This window comes from Oncorhynchus kisutch, linkage group LG13 (genome assembly GCF_002021735.2).
Source record: "Oncorhynchus kisutch isolate 150728-3 linkage group LG13, Okis_V2, whole genome shotgun sequence".
NCBI classification, from domain to species: Eukaryota; Metazoa; Chordata; class Actinopteri; order Salmoniformes; family Salmonidae; genus Oncorhynchus; species Oncorhynchus kisutch.
The window spans coordinates 9,296,006-9,314,650 of NC_034186.2; the positions used below are offsets into that span (position 1 = coordinate 9,296,006).

The 18,645-nt window shown below is 44.6% G+C and overlaps 1 protein-coding gene and 1 long non-coding RNA gene across 2 annotated transcripts in view; one reads left to right on the forward strand and one right to left on the reverse strand.

Annotated features, from left to right (window-relative positions):
* The window catches only part of LOC109880506 (DENN/MADD domain containing 1B), a 231,854-nt gene extending 227,790 nt beyond the window's left edge, over positions 1-4,064 (reverse strand). The window contains exons 1-2 of the mRNA XM_031838030.1: positions 3,811-4,064; positions 3,169-3,233 (exon numbers count right to left, since the gene is read on the reverse strand). Coding sequence (XP_031693890.1) covers positions 3,169-3,233; positions 3,811-3,827 — 82 coding nt within the window. The 5' untranslated portion in view covers positions 3,828-4,064. The remainder of the gene's footprint in view (positions 1-3,168; positions 3,234-3,810) is intronic.
* Positions 4,065-8,394: 4,330 nt separating this feature from the next.
* On the forward strand, positions 8,395-15,072 carry LOC116353033 (uncharacterized). Its single transcript, XR_004202320.1, has 3 exons — positions 8,395-9,009; positions 11,643-11,744; positions 11,917-15,072. It is a non-coding gene; the product is annotated as an uncharacterized LOC116353033 (long non-coding RNA).
* Positions 15,073-18,645: the final 3,573 nt, after the last annotated feature.

The window sequence follows — 18,645 nt, forward strand, 5'->3', positions numbered from 1 at the left end:
CCAGCCTGCTAACTGAACCAGCCTGCTAACTGAACCAGCCTGCATCCTGAACATGCCAGCATCCTGACCAGCCTGCTAACTGAACCAGCCTGCATCCTGACCAGCCTGCTAACTGAACCAGCCTGCATCCTGAACATGCCAGCATCCTGACCAGCCTGCATCCTGACCAGCCTGCATCCTGACCGGCCTGCATCCTGAACCAGCATCCTAAAACATTTCAGCCCTTATAACTGCTATAAGGTTCCTAATTTACCAGGCCCACGAGAAACACCTCGACATATTTAAGGTAGGTGGTTGGTGTGGACGATGAGGAGTACAAAAGTACCGACAGCTTGTTTAATGTAGGGTAGAGGTCGATCAATTGTAAGGGGAAAATGTTAGGCCCACACATAATTCTATTTTTATGTTCGTCATTTTTCACAGCTCACACCAAGGCATACATGGCTGTAAATAATAATCCCCACTCAAACCTTCCATGATATGCTAGGCATACTTAAGTGAATCTTCTATCATTATGATCTATGGAAAGGTGAAACTAGAACGAAACGTCGAAAAGTGAAACACTTCTCTATTTAGTCTATTAGTTCAAACATTTCCTTTTATGATAAACTCATAGGAAATCAAATCTACATCCCCAAAAATGTACTTTGCCATGTGAAGGCTGTGTCCAAGATGCTTTTGGCAGAGTAACGAATGTATGTACTGTAGAGCTACAGGGCTGGGAGTGTACCTAATGCTACAGGGCTGGGAGTGTACCTAATGCTACAGGGCTGGGAGTGTACCTAATGCTACAGGGCTGGGAGTGTACCTAATGCTACATGGCTGGGAGTGTACCTAATGCTACATGGCTGGGAGTGTACCTAATGCTACAGGGCTGGGAGTGTACCTAATGCTACAGGGCTGGGAGTGTACCTAATGCTACAGGGCTGGGAGTGTACCTAATGCTACAGGGCTGGGAGTGTACCTAATGCTACAGGGCTGGGAGTGTACCTAATGCTACAGGGCTGGGAGTGTACCTAATGCTACAGGGCTGGGAGTGTACCTAATGCTACAGGGCTGGGAGTGTACCTAATGCTACAGGGCTGGGAGTGTACCTAATGCTACATGGCTGGGAGTGTACCTAATGCTACAGGGCTGGGAGTGTACCTAATGCTACAGGGCTGGGAGTGTACCTAATGCTACAGGGCTGGGAGTGTACCTAATGCTACAGGGCTGGGAGCTACCTAATGCTACAGGACTGGGAGCTACCTACTGCTTGTACTGTAGAGCAACAGGGCTGGGTTGTGGTGAGTGATAGAGGAGGTTTCACACAGCTCGGCCAAAGCCTGTCCAATATGACTCAGAAAGAACACGATCTGATACCACACGCACCCCCCCTGCATCCTCCCACCCACACACACACAACAAGACAAACATCATCAGGAACCGAGTCAACAGCACACAGTGGAGCTTAGCATTACCATAGGAATGTAGTAAATCTATTCAGGCCTACTGTAAGTACACGTCACAAGTTCCCACACGATCCATCAATCTGAATTATATCTTAACACAAGACAATCTACCCTATTTCATTCTTAACCAGCAGCGTGTAAGAAACATATCACTCCACACAGACTAGAACCCAGGCCAATTTTAAAGGAAAAGGGAAATGCATAAAAATTGCACGCAGTGGTTGATTCCCTGTTTCGATATCTGAAACCCATTTCTCTAAAACAATCTGTCAAAAACCACAAGATTCAATTTGCAACAAATAATGATCTCTCTGGGTCTCCTGTGAGCATAACAACCTCTCCCAATTGCCATCCATCCACGTCATAACCCACTTCCTGTACCCGACAGCTATCCTGTCCAATAAGGAGACAGTATTCGGTTGTAGCAGTACACTTATCCAATGAGGTATCGGCATGTGGTTGTTCCATGGGAGCTGAGGGCACTGTAATGAAGCAGTGAGCTCCTGAGAGCCTAGCTCCGGATATGAGTCTGACCCTGGATCAATGAGAGGGAAGCCAGTTATTACACTACAGGCCCAAGGTTTATGAGTTTCGTTTTAAATCTAATATCAGCGTTACGTCCAAGGATCATTTCCCCTCCTTATTCTGGTCAGTTCAGCAGCTGCACTATTGACTCATCCACATAACACCTATTTAATTCACGTCAGGACTGAGGGGAAAAACGACAAAGCTGGCGTAATATATACAACAACACTTTTTACATGATATTTGACTTAAGGGTGGACATTGGATATCAATGTGAACTATAGGTTGTTGTGTTTCCCATAGGCTACTGCACTGAAAATGTGGAACCTGTCTTCGGAGGCCGGAATCATTTCCTGGGTTGTTCTAAGCACGTTGTGTTCTACTGGTGAAGCATTTCCCCATCACATATAGCTGGACAGCTGATGCTGGCTGGTCATGTCCTGAACTCAGCGTTTTCCCCCAAAACTCTCCCTGTTGGGAATTGCTGCTGGACCGTGGATTGTTGTAAAAATACAAATAAAAAAGGTGGTTTGATCTATTTGGTGAGTAACAAGAACCTGAAAAAGGGTGCATCTGGATCCTAATGTTTATGTCCCCAACTCTATGTGATTTATTTAACATTCCAACCTTTAACATTTTTGACATGCGTATTTCTGGATTTGTTGTTGTTGTTAGTCTATCTCTCACTGTTCAAATAAACCTACCATTAAAATTATAGACTGATCATTTCTTTGTCAGCGGGAAAACGTACAAAATCAGCAGGGGATCAAATACTTTCCCCCCCTCACTGTATATCCTGTTATACAGCCCTGTAGTCCAGGGCTAAGCCTAACCACAGATGTACCATAATCACCACCTCCAATGTAGCCTACTTTACCAACGTGGACATGCTGACTCATGGCCTGTCTGGTGAGCATGGAAATTATGTTTAAATCTCACCAATGTCCAATGTCTGCAGTCTCTTAAGACTTTGCTAGTATAGGACCTACATTGACATGTTATGCACAGTGTTTTATAAAGGCAACATTTTATACCATGTCTTGATAGTACAGTGTTTCACTGTGTAAGATACACTAACCAGGCCAAGCAACTGACAGGATATTCAGATCTGTCTATTGCTCTCTCCATCCAGGGGTAACCTACTAAGGATGTGTTGTTTATCACATCGACATGCTCATGTTATGATACCCACCTTCATTTTCAGATGTTGGGCATGCAACCTGTAGTACCAAATCAAACGTCCTCTCGGGAAACTCGCTGTAATAAAGGAGAGAGAGATGATGATTTTAGCTGGGAGCAAAATAAACATCTGTGTTACAAACATAATTTATGGTATGCAACAATTGCAAACTAGCTACATCAACAGCATATTATGCAACATAGTTTGACACATTGTTATAAATAGTGATGAAGCAACTCATATTTGGCGGAATCATCGGTCAAGCTCTGTCTATGTGCTGGCCAGACAACTCAGTTCTCGCGTGATTCATTTGATGGTCGAGAAATAAATTGGTTAAAGCTGCTGTTACTGCTGACAATTCAGCAAAACATTCTGGGGGAAATGTCTTGTACCTAAACGTCTATATTGACACCATATTATATTGTTTACTTTAGGACCGTTAAATACTCAAATATAGGAGGTCCTAGGCTAGCAGGCTAATTAATTTAGCGAACTTAATTAAAATTATTTTAGCAACTTGACAGCATTACACTGACCCAAATGCTAACTCAGCATGCCAGACCGCCAGCTAAATAAATTACAATTCACACTTTTAATAACGGTCCATAAAACATTGGTATGTATTGTCTAGAAGTAAACAAACTCGTGTCTTACTTTATTCTGCTGTCCATCGTTCACAACATCGCGACAGCTCGCGCCACCGGCTTTGCTGTTCCAGACCAAGCTTGCGTTCCGAAGCAACGAGAGGTCCGTAACTAGTTCAACCTTTCAGCCTGTTACCTACCGCTGACACCACATGCTTCAAAGATTTATTCTAGCTAGTAGCGATGTTTCTTCCTTGTTCCTGATCTGTACAGTTGGCTGTTTCAGTTCCACGGTATTTCCACAACAAACAGCACCAGGAAGTGGCTGTGAAAGATTTAGTGACGTCACCTAATTTGATAAACATCTTGGAGTGTCCCCTCCTCCCCCTAAATCCTCAGAACAGCAGTGATTTCATGTCCCCCTCCTTGATTTGAGCTGATGGAGTTATCATGTTGTTCTATAGTAAATGCTTAGTAATTGAGTTTATTTATTTTTTTATTTTTTATTTTTATTACACATGGGCAATAGGGACTGCTCCTTCACAAGTAAGAGTAGTGATGGCTATAGGGAGTGGCAAATGGCATAGAGGTGGCAAATGCACCCTCGGTTGTTATTTTTTTACATTATTCATCTTCACTTACCTGTCTGGATCTGACGTCATTGACAACAACAACAAACATGACCAGAGCTTTTTGATTGTTGTAAAGCAGAGGATATTCCTGTGGGCATATATTTGGGCCTTATGCATGCATTCCACATTTGCTGCATTAAATAGGCTATAATTCACACACAACTCTTAGCAGTCCAACCTATGATGCAGAGTCATCGAGCCCCTGTGTTAGCCTATATGTGTCCCGGGGTAAATTGAAACCAGTGGCTGTGCCTGCCTGTGTGTGTGTGTGTGATGTGTGTCTCTCCTAGCCCTCCTGAGAGTAGACCTGGCTGGGAGCCAGTTTCCTGCAGGCAGACTGAAGGTAATTAAGTGGCAGCAGACTGGGACATGCTGTTGCAGATTTCTCCTATGAAATGATAATGGCAGGGTCCTGCTGGTGCTGTCTCACCATTCACAAAAGCATTACCTACGCACAATACGCACCGGGCTGGAGTCAGGAGGGAATAGCCTACTGTGGATTAAATACACCACTTTATGTGGTTCAACGTTTATTTTATTTCTGTGTGTGTGTGTGTGTGTGTGTGACAGAGATGGTTTGGTGAACCCTGTTCAAATGATGATGAGGGACCTTGCATGAGACCTGAAGATCAGGCTTCCAGCTCATCGCGCGAACACCGTCCACTGGCAGGCAGCAGACGACTTAAAGTCAGTCAATCACATAGGTTCAGTGTATTCTATTTCAATGCACAATTAAAGCCTACACAGTGCAATGGCAGTTTCCCATTAAAAAATGATTTGAGAGGCAAATAGCTCTCTATTAGGATAAACCGTCACATTAACGGGGGTTCTAAGTGTATACAGTAACAGTTCTGTCTAAAGGAAATTGACAAAATTCCACATTACTAATTGGGCTCCCGAGTGGCGCAGCAGTCTAAGGCACTGCATCTTAGTGCAAGAGGTGTCACTGCAGTCCCTGGTTCGAATCTGGGCTGTATCACATCAGGCCGTGATTGGGAGTTCCATAGGGCGGTGCATAAATGGCCCAGCGTCGTCAGGGTTTGGCCGGTGTAGGCCGTCATTGTAAATAAGAATATGTTCTTAACTGACTATATAAAGGTTCAATTAAAACACACACACACATATGTATATATATTTTTTTTAAATAGCATAAATGTTGGAATCAGGATCAAAATGAATAACATTAGAAAAAGAAACTCACATATCCATTTTTTTAACTAGGCAAGTCAGTTAAGAACAAATTCTTATTTTCAATGACGGCCTAGGAACAGTGGGTTAACTGCCTGTTCAGGGGTAGAACGACAGATTTTGTACCTTGTCAGCTCGGGGGTTTGAACTTGCAACCTTCCGGTTACTAGTCCAACGCTCTAACCACTAGGCTACGCTGCCGCCCCTCCACTCTAACCACTAGGCTATGCTGCCGCCCCATTTACAGGTAATGTTGTGATTCAAGAAACATTCAAATACATCTTCCATACTGTACATTTCTAATTAGAACATGAAACGCAGGCAATGGATGACTGTAGAAAATAAAATACGAATCATCATCCCAATGTTGACATGAAACCATTCAGTGAAGTACTCACATCCTCTGCACTTTCCGACCACATACAACCTTAATTTCTAATACACATGTAGTGTTATTATCGCTTTGAGGATAACACAGTGCCACTGACTACCAAGGACAGGGGGCTCCTTCTCTGTGGCGAACGTGAGTAAGACATTTAAGCGTGTTAACCCTCGCGAGGCTGCCGGGCCAAGGCGGCATCCCTGGACATGTCCTCAGTGCATGCGCAGACCAGCTGGCTGGAGTGTTTACAGATGAGGCAATCGCCATAACCCCGCACACTGCCCTATCCCATCTGGACAAGAGGAATACCTATGTAAGAATGCTGTTCATTGACTATAGCTCACCATTCAACACCATAATATCCTCCAAGCTCATCATTAAGCTCGGGGCCCTGGGTCTAAACCGCGCCCTGTGCAACTGGGTCCTGGACTTCCTGAAGGGCTGCCCCCAGGTGGTGAAGGTAGGAAACAACACCTCCACTTTGCTGATCCTCAACACAGGGGCCCCACAAGGGTGCGTGCTCAGCCCCCTCCGGTACTCCCTGTTCACCCATGACTGCGTGGCCATGCACGCCTCCAACTCAATCATCAAGTTTGCAGACAACACAACATTAGTAGGCCTGATTACCAACAATGATGAGACAGTCTACAGGGAGGAGGTGAGGAGCCTGAGAGAGTGGTGCCAGAAAAATAACCTCTCACTCAACGTCAACAAAACAAAGCAGCTGATCATGGACTTCAGGAATCAGCAGATGGAGCACCCCCTAAAACCCTCACAAACTTTTACAGGTGCACAATTGAGAGCATCCTGTCGGGCTGTGTCACCGCCTAGTACGGAAACTGCACCACCCGCAACCACAGGGCTCTCCAGAGGGTGATGCAGTCTGCCCAATGCATCACCGGGGGCAAACTACCTGCCCTCTAGGACACCTACACCACCCGATGTCACAGGAAGGACAAAAAGTTTGTCAAGGACATCAACCACCCGAGCCACGGCCTGTTCACCCTGCTATCATCCAGAAGGCGAGGTCAGTACAGATGCATCAAAGCTGGGACAGAGAGACTGAAAAACAGCTTCTGGGGCCTCCCGGGTGGCGCAGTGGTTAAGGGCGTTGTACTACAGCGCCAGCTGTGCCATCAGAGACTCTGGGTTCTCGCCCAGGCTCTGTCGTAACCGGCTGCGACCGGGAGGTCCGTGGGGCGACGCACAATTGGCCTAGCATCATCCGGGTTAGGGAGGGCTTGGCCGGTAGGGATGTCCTTGTCTCATCGCGCACCAGCGACTCCTGTGGCGGGCCGCGCGCAGTGCACGCTAACCAAGGTTTCCAGGTGCACGGTGTTTCCTCCGACACATTGGTGCGGCTGGCTTCCAGGTTGGATGCGTGCTGTGTTAAAGAAGCAGTGCTGCTAGGTTGGGTTGTGTATCGGAGGACGCATCACTTTCAACCTTCGTCTCTCCCGAGCCCGTACGGGAGTTGTAGCGACGAGACAAGATAGTAACTACTAAAACAATTGGATACCACGAAATTGGGGAGAAAAAGGGGTAAAATTCAACAACAAAAAAGCACCAAAAAACCAGCTTCTATCTCAAGGCCATCAAACTGTTAAATAGCGATCACTAGCAGGCAACCCTGCATCTTAGAGGCTGCTGCCTCTAGACTTGGAATCACTGGCCACTTTAATAATGGAACACTAGTCATTTTAATCATGTCAGTTTACATACTGCTTTACTCATCTCATATGTATATACTGTATTCTATTCTACTGGATTTTAGTTGATACCACTCCAATATTGCCCGATCTAATATTTATATATTTCTTAATTCCATTCTTTTAGACTTACTGCTTTTGAATCAAATCAAATATTTATTGGTCATACACATATTTAGCAGATGTTATTGCAGGTGTAGCGAAATGTTTGTGTTCCTAGCTCCAACAGTGCAGTAGTATCTAAAAACAAATCTACTACTGCACTGTTGGAGCTAGGAACACAAGCATTTTGCTACACCTGCAATAACATCTGCTAAATATGTGTATGACCAATAAATATTTGATTCAATTGGATTTGATTCAGTCTGGGGCGAAAATTAACCCACCACTGTCACTCAAAACCAGTTGTCACATTACATTAGCTGGATATACAGTAGACAGACAGCATACAACCATGGCTTAAAGCAGTACATAACCTTGAAAGGACCAATAATTGTCCACTCATCAACTTCATGTTTTAAATGTGTTAGTGCAGAATGCATGTATGCTACAGTAAGACTGGCTGTCTTGCTGGTTTCTATATGCCGGTCTCAAGTTTTTAAAAATGCTTGATTTTGTGAGAAATAATACAGGGCCTAAAACAATCTTTATTGAGAATTCCAGTTTGCTACAACAGCTTTTTTTCCCATGTTGAATTTCTATAAATCTTAGAGCAATACAACTTCAATACGATAGGGGCGCAGTGAAGCTAGGACTGCTGCATAGTCACATGCCAAGAGGCGACAAGGAAAGAGGAAACTTGTGATAAAATTTATCGATTATAGACTTTTTTTGTTGTTGTTACATTCTAGCCTACAAGTTTGCTGTAGGTTGTAAATGTTTTATCATAGTTTTTTTGTGTAATAAGCGCGTGCTTGCATTTTGGATGGCAACATTGTCGTATGATATTACCACTGCAACATAGCCTTGTTGTAGATAGGCTAAGTCGTTCTAAACTCCAAAGTCGAAGAAGGAAACATCATAAATGTTAGTAGCCTATTTTCTTTAGTAATATTATGTTGTTTTGCCAATGTTTTCCGCGTGAAACATTACTCTGCGGGTTGATCTTGCAACGTGCTAAACGAGCAGTTAAAATCATGTCAACTCAGGACGCCTCACAACACGATTTTAACCAGAAGCGATTGATAGCCAACAATAGCGGATCATTACAGATTCATACAACTAAAGCTGAACTAACTGAAGACTCGGATACCGGTGTCAAGACGAGCAACGACATGCAAGAAACAAACAGAACAACTGAAAAACAGTTCACAGAGGACGAACTTGCCATACATAAATTACACAGAGAAGCATGTGAGGTAAGCTTCAGACATTTTGCTGACGTTACACTCTTATGAGCCCGTACTTTGTCACCACAGTGACTGACCGGCCTGGCCGCCTACCTCGTGTCCCCTAGTTGTAAAAAAGCTACATGTCATGTCCCATGTCCCGCAAGGATAGGAATCAGAGGGTGTTGGCTCTACTGCTGTCATTGACACAAAACTGGGTCCCTCCTTTTCCTACTGGGGCAACAAACAGTTAAATATAGTACAATACTTTATGTAAGCAGTATCTCACTATATAACATGTTAGGTTACGTTTTTTGTTTGATTATATTTTGTTTTTACTTATAAAATATATTTATACAAAATATGACATTGTTATATGCTGTAATAATGTTAACACTGACGGCAGTGACAAATCAAATGTATTTATAAAGCCCTTCTTACATCAGCGATATCTCAGTGCTGTTCAGAAACCCAGCCTAAAACCCCCAAACAGCAAGCAATGCAGGTGTAGAAGACAAGATGGGCAATAGCTAGACAGGACCAGAGAGGGGTCAACTTTTAGAATTTTGAAATGTGTTCTAATTCTGGACATTCGGTTACATTGCATTGTTTACATATTCCCCATGTAATGTTAATGGGGAGCTAACATGGCTGCCATAGAATGTTGTAGTGTCATGTAAATGCAGTCATAATGCAGAAACCTCATTGAGCTACCTATATAAATACATGGCTCTGGACAGGATATGTAAGTGTGTGCACTGTTCTACCACCCAAGTTGTCTTCACTTCACCGAACGCTTATAACATTCTTATAGACCTAGTTTTCTAAACATTGCCTTATAATGAGTGAGTGTGAAGCTGGTCGGCGATGTTTACCACCAAACCATTGACAGGCGCAGACCTCTCTCTATCCTTAACCCACTCCCAGCCCACTCCACGTCAGCAGCAGTAGGTGTCACTCCCCAATGCCAGCGGGCTTCCCAGTTGTAAAATATTTATCATGGCTCCTGAGTCTGGCCGGAGTAAAGCATGTTGGGTGAGAGAGACTTGAGCGTGGCAGGGCCAGGGCCTCGGTGGGAAAAGCACAATGCAGGGAGAGCAATAGCAGTGCCAGTTCCTCTCTGGAGCCGTGCGATGCCATGTGAGATGACAGGCGGTGTCACCAGAGAGCCCCAGGCCTTTCTCCCATCGTGGCCTGCCTGGCTGGCTGGCTGGCTGCATGGCTGCCTGTCAAAGTTGAAACTAGTGGGCTCTGCTTTTTGAAACAGACTGAGAGGTGATGTTTTGGAACTTCACATTAGAATGAAGGGGTTTGGTTAGTGTGTTTCTCGTGTGCAGTAAGGTGTGGATTGATATAACACAAACTACAGGGGTAGGACATGTCACTGTTTATTAAACCCAAACTACAGGGGTATTATTAAACCCAAACTACAGTGGTAGGACATGTCACTGTTTATTAAACCCAAACTACAGGGGTATTATTAAACCCAAACTACAGGGGTAGGACATGTCACTGTTTATTAAACCCAAACTACAGGGGTAGGACATGTGACTGTTTATTAAACCCAAACTACAGGGGTAGGACATGTGACTGTTTATTAAACCCAAACTACAGGGGTATTATTAAACCCAAACTACAGTGGTAGGACATGTCACTGTTTATTAAACCCAAACTACAGGGGTATTATTAAACCCAAACTACAGGGGTAGGACATGTCACTGTTTATTAAACCCAAACTACAGGGGTAGGACATGTGACTGTTTATTAAACCCAAACTACAGGGGTAGGACATGTGACTGTTTATTAAACCCAAACTACAGGGGTAGGACATGTCACCGTTTATTAAACCCAAACTACAGGGGTAGGACATGTCACCGTTTATTAAACCCAAACTACAGGGGTAGGACATGTGACTGTTTATTAAACCCAAACTACAGGGGTAGGACATGTGACCGTTTATTAAACCCAAACTACAGGGGTATTATTAAACCCAAACTACAGGGGTAGGACATGTCACTGTTTATTAAACCCGAACTACAGGGGTATTATTAAACCCAAACTACAGGGGTAGGACATGTCACTGTTTATTAAACCCAAACTACAGGGGTATTATTAAACCCAAACTACAGGGGTAGGACATGTCACTGTTTATTAAACCCAAACTACAGGGGTATTATTAAACCCAAACTACAGGGGTAGGACATGTCACTGTTTATTAAACCCAAACTACAGGGGTATTATTAAACCCAAACTACAGGGGTAGGACATGTCACCGTTTATTAAACCCAAACTACAGGGGTATTATTAAACCCAATCTACAGGGGTAGGACATGTCACTGTTTATTAAACCCAAACTACAGGGGTATTATTAAACCCCTATCTAATCCCCTTGTCAAGCTCTTCATTGAAATGTGCTTAGTTGTGTGTGTCCACTGTACTATCTCAGGCAAGAGTGTTCCTCATCAGCTCAGCTGTGTGTGTAAGCGCCTGGTCGTGTTCCTGGCACGGTGTGCCCTCTGTGTGCCGTGCTACCTGGTAGCTACCAGCAGTGAAAAAACACAACATCACAAGATCCAGACTGCTTTTTACATCTGTTTCCACGCTAAGGGTCGCGTCTTCGCTCCTCTCTGACCTAACGCAATCTGTTTGTGTGTGTTTTGCAGGCTAAGAGGCAGATGTACATGGACCCAGGCAGCGGCTACAAGGTGTTCACAGAGTTTGCCCACCGCCAGAGAGGAAAGTGCTGCGGCAACGCCTGTAGACATGTGAGTTCTGGCTTCATGGTCTTGACACACACACACACACACACACAGCCCTGCTGTTACAGTCAAACTCAAGCCTGACCCCTGACCCCTCAAGCCTCAACCCAAACCTCTGTCTCCTCTTTGTGTAGTTCAAATAACTAATTTCATTTTTTTTTTTTCATTCTTCCCACAGTGTCCATTTGGCCAAGTCAATGTGAAAGACCCAGCCAACAAGAAACATTTTAACTCTATGTATTATGTATAATACACCAAACACACTCTGGTTTAGTGTACAAGGCATGATATAGTCTGTGTGCTGTGTTGTTATTTTGGACTGTTTCAATGGTGTGTTTTCTTTTTCAGCACCACGATAAATGATGAAATTTAGAGTGGTGTGTGTGCAATCCTCTCCTGCTATGAATTCTATGTGTGATTTTAGTCTCTACAGTAGGACACTGGAAAGGGGGTAGGTCTCTGGAGTCTAAATTTGTTTTTTGAATTTTACCCTGTCAATTATTTTTTATATCATTTTTCCTCAAAGATACAATGAAAATATATATATTTTTTTAACCTTGATTGATGACTTGACATGTATTGTTGGTATGTGATTGAATGTCTGAGATGGTGATGTTACTATATAGATTTTCAGAGGGAGTGTATGAGATGTACATCCATCTCTCTACTGAATGTCTGAGATGGTGATGTTACTATATAGATTTTCAGAGGGAGTGTATGAGATAAACATCCATCTCTCTACTGAATGTCTGAGATGGTGATGTTACTATATAGATTTTCAGAGGGAGTGTATGAGATAAACATCCATCTCTCTACTGAATGTCTGAGATGGTGATGTTACTATATAGATTTTCAGAGGGAGTGTATGAGATAAACATCCATCTCTCTACTGAATGTCTGCGATGGTGATGTTACTATATAGATTTTCAGAGGGAGTGTATGAGATGAACATCCATCTCTCTACTGAATGTCTGCGATGGTGATGTTACTATATAGATTTTCAGAGGGAGTGTATGAGATAAACATCCATCTCTCTACTGAATGTCTGAGATGGTGATGTTACTATATAGATTTTCAGAGGGAGTGTATGAGATAAACATCCATCTCTCTACTGAATGTCTGCGATGGTGATGTTACTATATAGATTTTCAGAGGGAGTGTATGAGATGAACATCCATCTCTCTACTGAATGTCTGAGATGGTGATGTTACTATATAGATTTTCAGAGGGAGTGTATGAGATGAACATCCATCTCTCTACTGAATGTCTGAGATGGTGATGTTACTATATAGATTTTCAGAGGGAGTGTATGAGATAAACATCCATCTCTCTACTGAATGTCTGCGATGGTGATGTTACTATATAGATTTTCAGAGGGAGTGTATGAGATAAACATCCATCTCTCTACTGAATGTCTGCGATGGTGATGTTACTATATAGATTTTCAGAGGGAGTGTATGAGATGAACATCCATCTCTCTACTGAATGTCTGAGATGGTGATGTTACTATATAGATTTTCAGAGGGAGTGTATGAGATAAACATCCATCTCTCTACTGAATGTCTGCGATGGTGATGTTACTATATAGATTTTCAGAGGGAGTGTATGAGATGAACATCCATCTCTCTACTGTCCCTTTACCCTCCAAATGTACACATATGCACATTTTTGAAACATTTAAAACACAAAACATGTGAGTTGTCTGCCTCCAACGGAAAGGGATGTGCAATTTAAATAGTCACCAGGTCAAGGTTCATCTCTCAGCTCGCTGGTTGAACGTCAGCTGATGGAGTCAACCTGTTCACATACAAACAGTGGACATCAACAGGCTCACTCCCTGCTGTATTTCCCAAGGAGCCTTCTGGCAACGCAGGGCTTCTCCATGTCTCCCTGCAGCTGCTCCCCTGACACACAGCCCTAATGAACACTGGGGCTCTCACTAGCCCTGCAACACTGGGTGGCAGACCATCCCGCACCAACACACACACAGGCATGGGGACACACACAAATACACAGACGTGGACACAAAAATACACAGACTTAGACAGACACACAAAATGGCAATGAAGGTCGCCTCTAAAATCTGACTAGATATTGTACAAGACACTGCACAGAGTAGTCCTAAAGCCAGACCGAGCTGAAGATAACCTTCCATCAGAGTACTGTGTGTGTGTTAAACCAGAGCAGTTTTAATCTGTGTGACTTGTCACTAGACACAGAAGTCAATTCGATGTCTATTCTACGTTGGTTCAACGTCATTTCCATAAAATGACTTGGAAACCATGTTGATTCAACCAGTGTGTGCCCCAGTGGGTTGTGGGTAGGGGCACTGGCTCCAAACCTGCCACACACTCTCCTGTATCCATTTGATCGGGCAAACGGTGTCAGGATGAGTGAGTGTGTGTGCCGCGGAATGCTTTCGCAGCCGTCTACTGGCCCGGACAGGTGGGTCCCAAAGGCAAAGTGCTTAGTGATCAGGAGCAAACCCCAGCGAGCGGCTACAAGGAAATTCATGATCCCAACAGGGCTGAGCAGGACAGGTTCACCGCGACGCGTCGTCAGCCTGGATGAGAGGCAAATTTATTTGGGCGACGGTTGTGAAGCGAGGCAGCAGAGCGTAGCGGCAACAACACTTCGTTCGCCATTCCGGGTAGAAGGTGTCACAGTCATCAAGTACCTGGGCCCGCCTGCCTGCCTGCCGCAGGTCTGGGAGTTTTGCCTAGGGACTTGTCTGTCACATTACGCTAGATGCATTGCCATTCCAGGGCCTGTGCGCTCCTGCAGCCTGACCATGAAATAGGCCAACTTTCATGTCTGCCTCATCTCTCTCCGTCGCCTCACTCCACTGATGACACAGTTGGAAAGGTATTTTTTCTTCTGTGCTACTGAGACACAGCAGCACAGCTCTCAGTCAGTCCCTCCGCAGCGCTAGCTAGACATATATCTGGGAAACTCATGGTAGCCAGAAGCAGGAAACTGGAAATGTCCCCCACTCTCTCCAGGCTTGTCATGTTGTCAGGCCCTTTTCATGACATACAGGGCTATATTCTCTTCTGGATTTTCTATTTCTTTACCTTTTGATATTGAATACTGCCTCGTTGAGGGAAAGCATTTCCCTCTACTGTTTATAACTGTTGTGACAAATAACCTTTGTTTTGATATATTTGTGCATTCTGGAATTCTTTAGAATATCTCAGGGAATGTTTTCAATATTTTAACCTGTATTTAATGTTATTGTCCTGTGCAATAATTATTAGTATTGCATGTATGTGTAAACATAGAAAAGAGTGCGATTGAACTATTTTGTAATTGAATAAATGATGTATTTAAGTAGTATCAATAGTTATGCGGTGTCAAGCGTGATCCAAATTGACTGTGGTTTATTTATGCTGAATTTATATCCATGATATATATTTATGCTGAATTTATATCAATGAAAAAAATAAATAATTTAAATCAGACTGTACAGTGTCTCTGGTTAAATCAGACTGTACAGTGTCTCTGGTTAAATCAGACTGTAAAGTGTTTCTGGTTAAATCAGACTGTACAGTGTCTCTGGTTAAATCAGACTGTACAGTGTTTCTGGTTAAATCAGACTGTACAGTGTTTCTGGTTAAATCAGACTGTAAAGTGTTTCTGGTTAAATCAGACTGTACAGTGTTTCTGGGCTTTTCTTTGTTGGGATATTTCATCTCAGACAAAAGAAAATGCAATGAAGCCCCATTCCACTGTCTGCTATTGTCTTGGCAGAGCTATAGCCCATCCATTCCAGGCTGTGAATTGAGTGGTGGTCTGCCGGGCCAGTTGCTAGTAGTGTATTTATGTCAAGCTCTTAGGACTGAGACACTCTGACTGACCTTCAGCGGAAGCATATGTTGTTCTGGAGCAGCTAGATCCTGCTGTTGTCATGCCGTATGCCTGATAGAGGACCCAGCATGGCAGACACACAGGCAGGGACAGTCCAGTTTGGAGCCCTGGCTGGCCAGACACGCAGGGACGAGTCCAGTTTGGAGCCCTGGCTTGCTAAACAGGCTTCTATCGTCCCCAGCTGATAGGCCAAACTCTCTCTCTCTCTCTCTCTCTTTTGCTCACACACAGACACACACACACAGCCACGCGGCCGTAGGCCCAGCCACAGTCACTCTCAGCCTCCATCACTGCTGTCCAGCAAAGGGTTTGACACGGAGTTGGCGGGCAAATCTGGAGTTTCAGCCACCTCGTGATGCCTGAAAGGTACATCAGTCTCAGCATCTGGCCCGAGAAGTGTGTGTGTGTGTGTTTGTTTGTGTGTGACAAAGAGAAATCACAGTGGGAGGGTGGTTTCTTTGCACTTTGTGTGTACGTGTGTGTGTGTGTCTTGATCCAAGCAGCAGCTGAGCAGCCCCTCCAAACATCAACGTCTGGTTGTGCAACAGAGACAATGTCATCTGGCCTCGGGGCAGGAGCTTCACCACTGGTCAGATGGACAAGCAGCTCCCTGTGGTAGAATTACAGCCTGACAAAAACGTCATGCACCTCTGAGTGACAGTCAGCACGCCAGATTCCTTTGGACAGACTGGCCTGCGAATAGCACTGAGCAGCAGTGGGCTTTTCAGCCATGTCTCAACTGGTGGTCAAGCCGGCTGTGCCAGGCCAGAAACCCTGCCACTGCCAGATGAGACTGGACAAGAGGAGGGAGGGAGGGAGGGAGGGCTGTAGCCTTGAGATACGGCAGAGTTTGGGACTGCACTTTTTGGGTGCATCTCAGTCTGTAGTGGTGGTGGTGGAGGAGGAGGGGGAGGGGAGGCAGCCTGGATTTGTTGTGGAGAAACAGACAGGCAGGGAGGCAGCAGTTGGTGTTCATAGGCTCAAGCTGGCTAGTTAAGAGCTAGCTCTCCTATTCTCCATCTGGCAGGGAACTGTACAGGGGGCTGTGATATGGGCTCCAGCAGAGCAGGGAGAGGGGAAAGAGAGGGAGGGAGAGAGGAGGGGAGAGAGGAGGGGAGAGGGGGAAGAGAGGGAGTGGAGAGGGGGAAGAGAGGGAGTGGAGAGGGGGAAAAGAGGGAGGGGAGAGGGGGAAGAGAGGGAGGGAGAGAGGAGGGGAGAGGGGGAAGAGAGGGAGTGGAGAGGGAGGGGAGAGGGGGAAGAGAGGGAGGGAGGGGGGGAGTGGAGAGGGGGAAAAGAGGGAGGGGAGAGGTGGAAGAGGGAGGGGGAGAGGAGGGGAGAGGGAAGAGAGGGTGTGGAGAGGGGGAAGAGGGAGGGAGAGAGGAGGGGAGAGGGAAGAGAGGGAGTGGAGAGGGGGAAGAGAGGAGGGGAAAGGGGGAAGAGAGGGAGGGGGAAGAGGGAGTGGAGAGGGGGACAAGAGGGAGGGAGAGAGGGGGAAGAGAGGGAGTGGAGAGAGGAGGGGGGAAGAGGGAGAGAGAAGGAAAGGGAGAGAGAGAAATAGGGGGGAAGAGATGGGGAGGAAGAACCCTTCAAATGATGCTACACCTTTAGGAAAGAAGGAGCTATCTAGAACCTTAAAGGGTTCTTAAGTCAGGCAGATCAAGATTGTGTTCGAAAATGGACATCTATCCATGTCCTGAGGATGTTGGAAAATGCCTTCGAAAAACAGTGAGTGCTATTACCATCAAGAAGGCTTGGGTTTTGCTAAGGCATGGTGGACAGGGGATTGGTGGTGGATGGGTGTAATCCCATGACTCTTGATTGATCCCAGTGGTGGACACTCATAAAAATCTTAATAAATAATGACCCTTTCCTAAACCTTAACCCTAAATTTGACGTTTGGAGAAACGGAAGAATACTGAGCAGGAGGAGACAACCCAAGGCTCAAAAACACTTTGAAATTTGAGGTTTGGAGCAACTTCAACATTTTACTTCTGGAGAAATGTCTAATTCTGCATTGAGACTGTGAGAGCTCGTTGTCTTTGGCTGTCCCCATAGGAAAACGTTTTGAATAGTACTATTTTTTGGTTCCATGTAGAACCCTATTCAGTCTGAAGATGAATGAGATGTCTCACCCTTTTTCAAATCATATGATGAAATAAATGTTCAAACATGCATTATAATAGGCTGTGGCCGTTCAATTGATTTGATATTATGCCAATAGCCTTTTCCAAATCACGCACAATATTTCTCAAAATTGAAAAAGACAAATTTTGCACATTTCCTCATCACATTGAAAAAAACTAATCTAAAGTAAACCAACCAACCCACCATACACATTCATAAGCAGTCATGATTGTGTTGATTTCTGAACTAGATAAAATATTGGCTCCATTGAAATCATTTCTACATTGTTTGCGAACTTGTGATCTCTTGTGGACAAATAAGTTGGGCGGCAGGGTAACCTAGTGGTTAGAGCAGTGCACTAGCAACCGGAAGGTTCCAAGTTCAAACCCCCTGACAATGTACGAATCCGTCGTTCTACCCCCTGAACAGGCAGGTAACCCACCGTTCCTAAGAATTTGTCCTTAACCTACTTGCCTAGTTAAATAAAGGTAAGTCTCTTAAACATAAGAGATGACCAATTAGGCAAGACTTTAGTTCCTAGATGACCGATTTTGAGTAGGCTATGTTTCGTTTATATTTAATATTTACAAACATTCACTTTAACGGATTTCTGTGAAAGGAAGCCGTAATAGTTTGCTATGTGGAATTGCGACAGCCGTGGAGCAGTTTGCCTCCGGGCAGCGCGACATACCTAATATGACACTCTATAATTGGGATTCTTTGAGATGACACGCGCTCCTGTTGACGTTCCCCGGTAACCTAAAGATTTACGCAGACCCAACCGTTTCACTATAGCATAATTATAACGACCATCTTCATTGTTCATTGTAAGGCCTACCGGTATGCCTATATCTTGTTGACTGGAAGGGAGACAGGGATTGACTCAAATTGGAATGGAACCATTCAAAGACCTAGG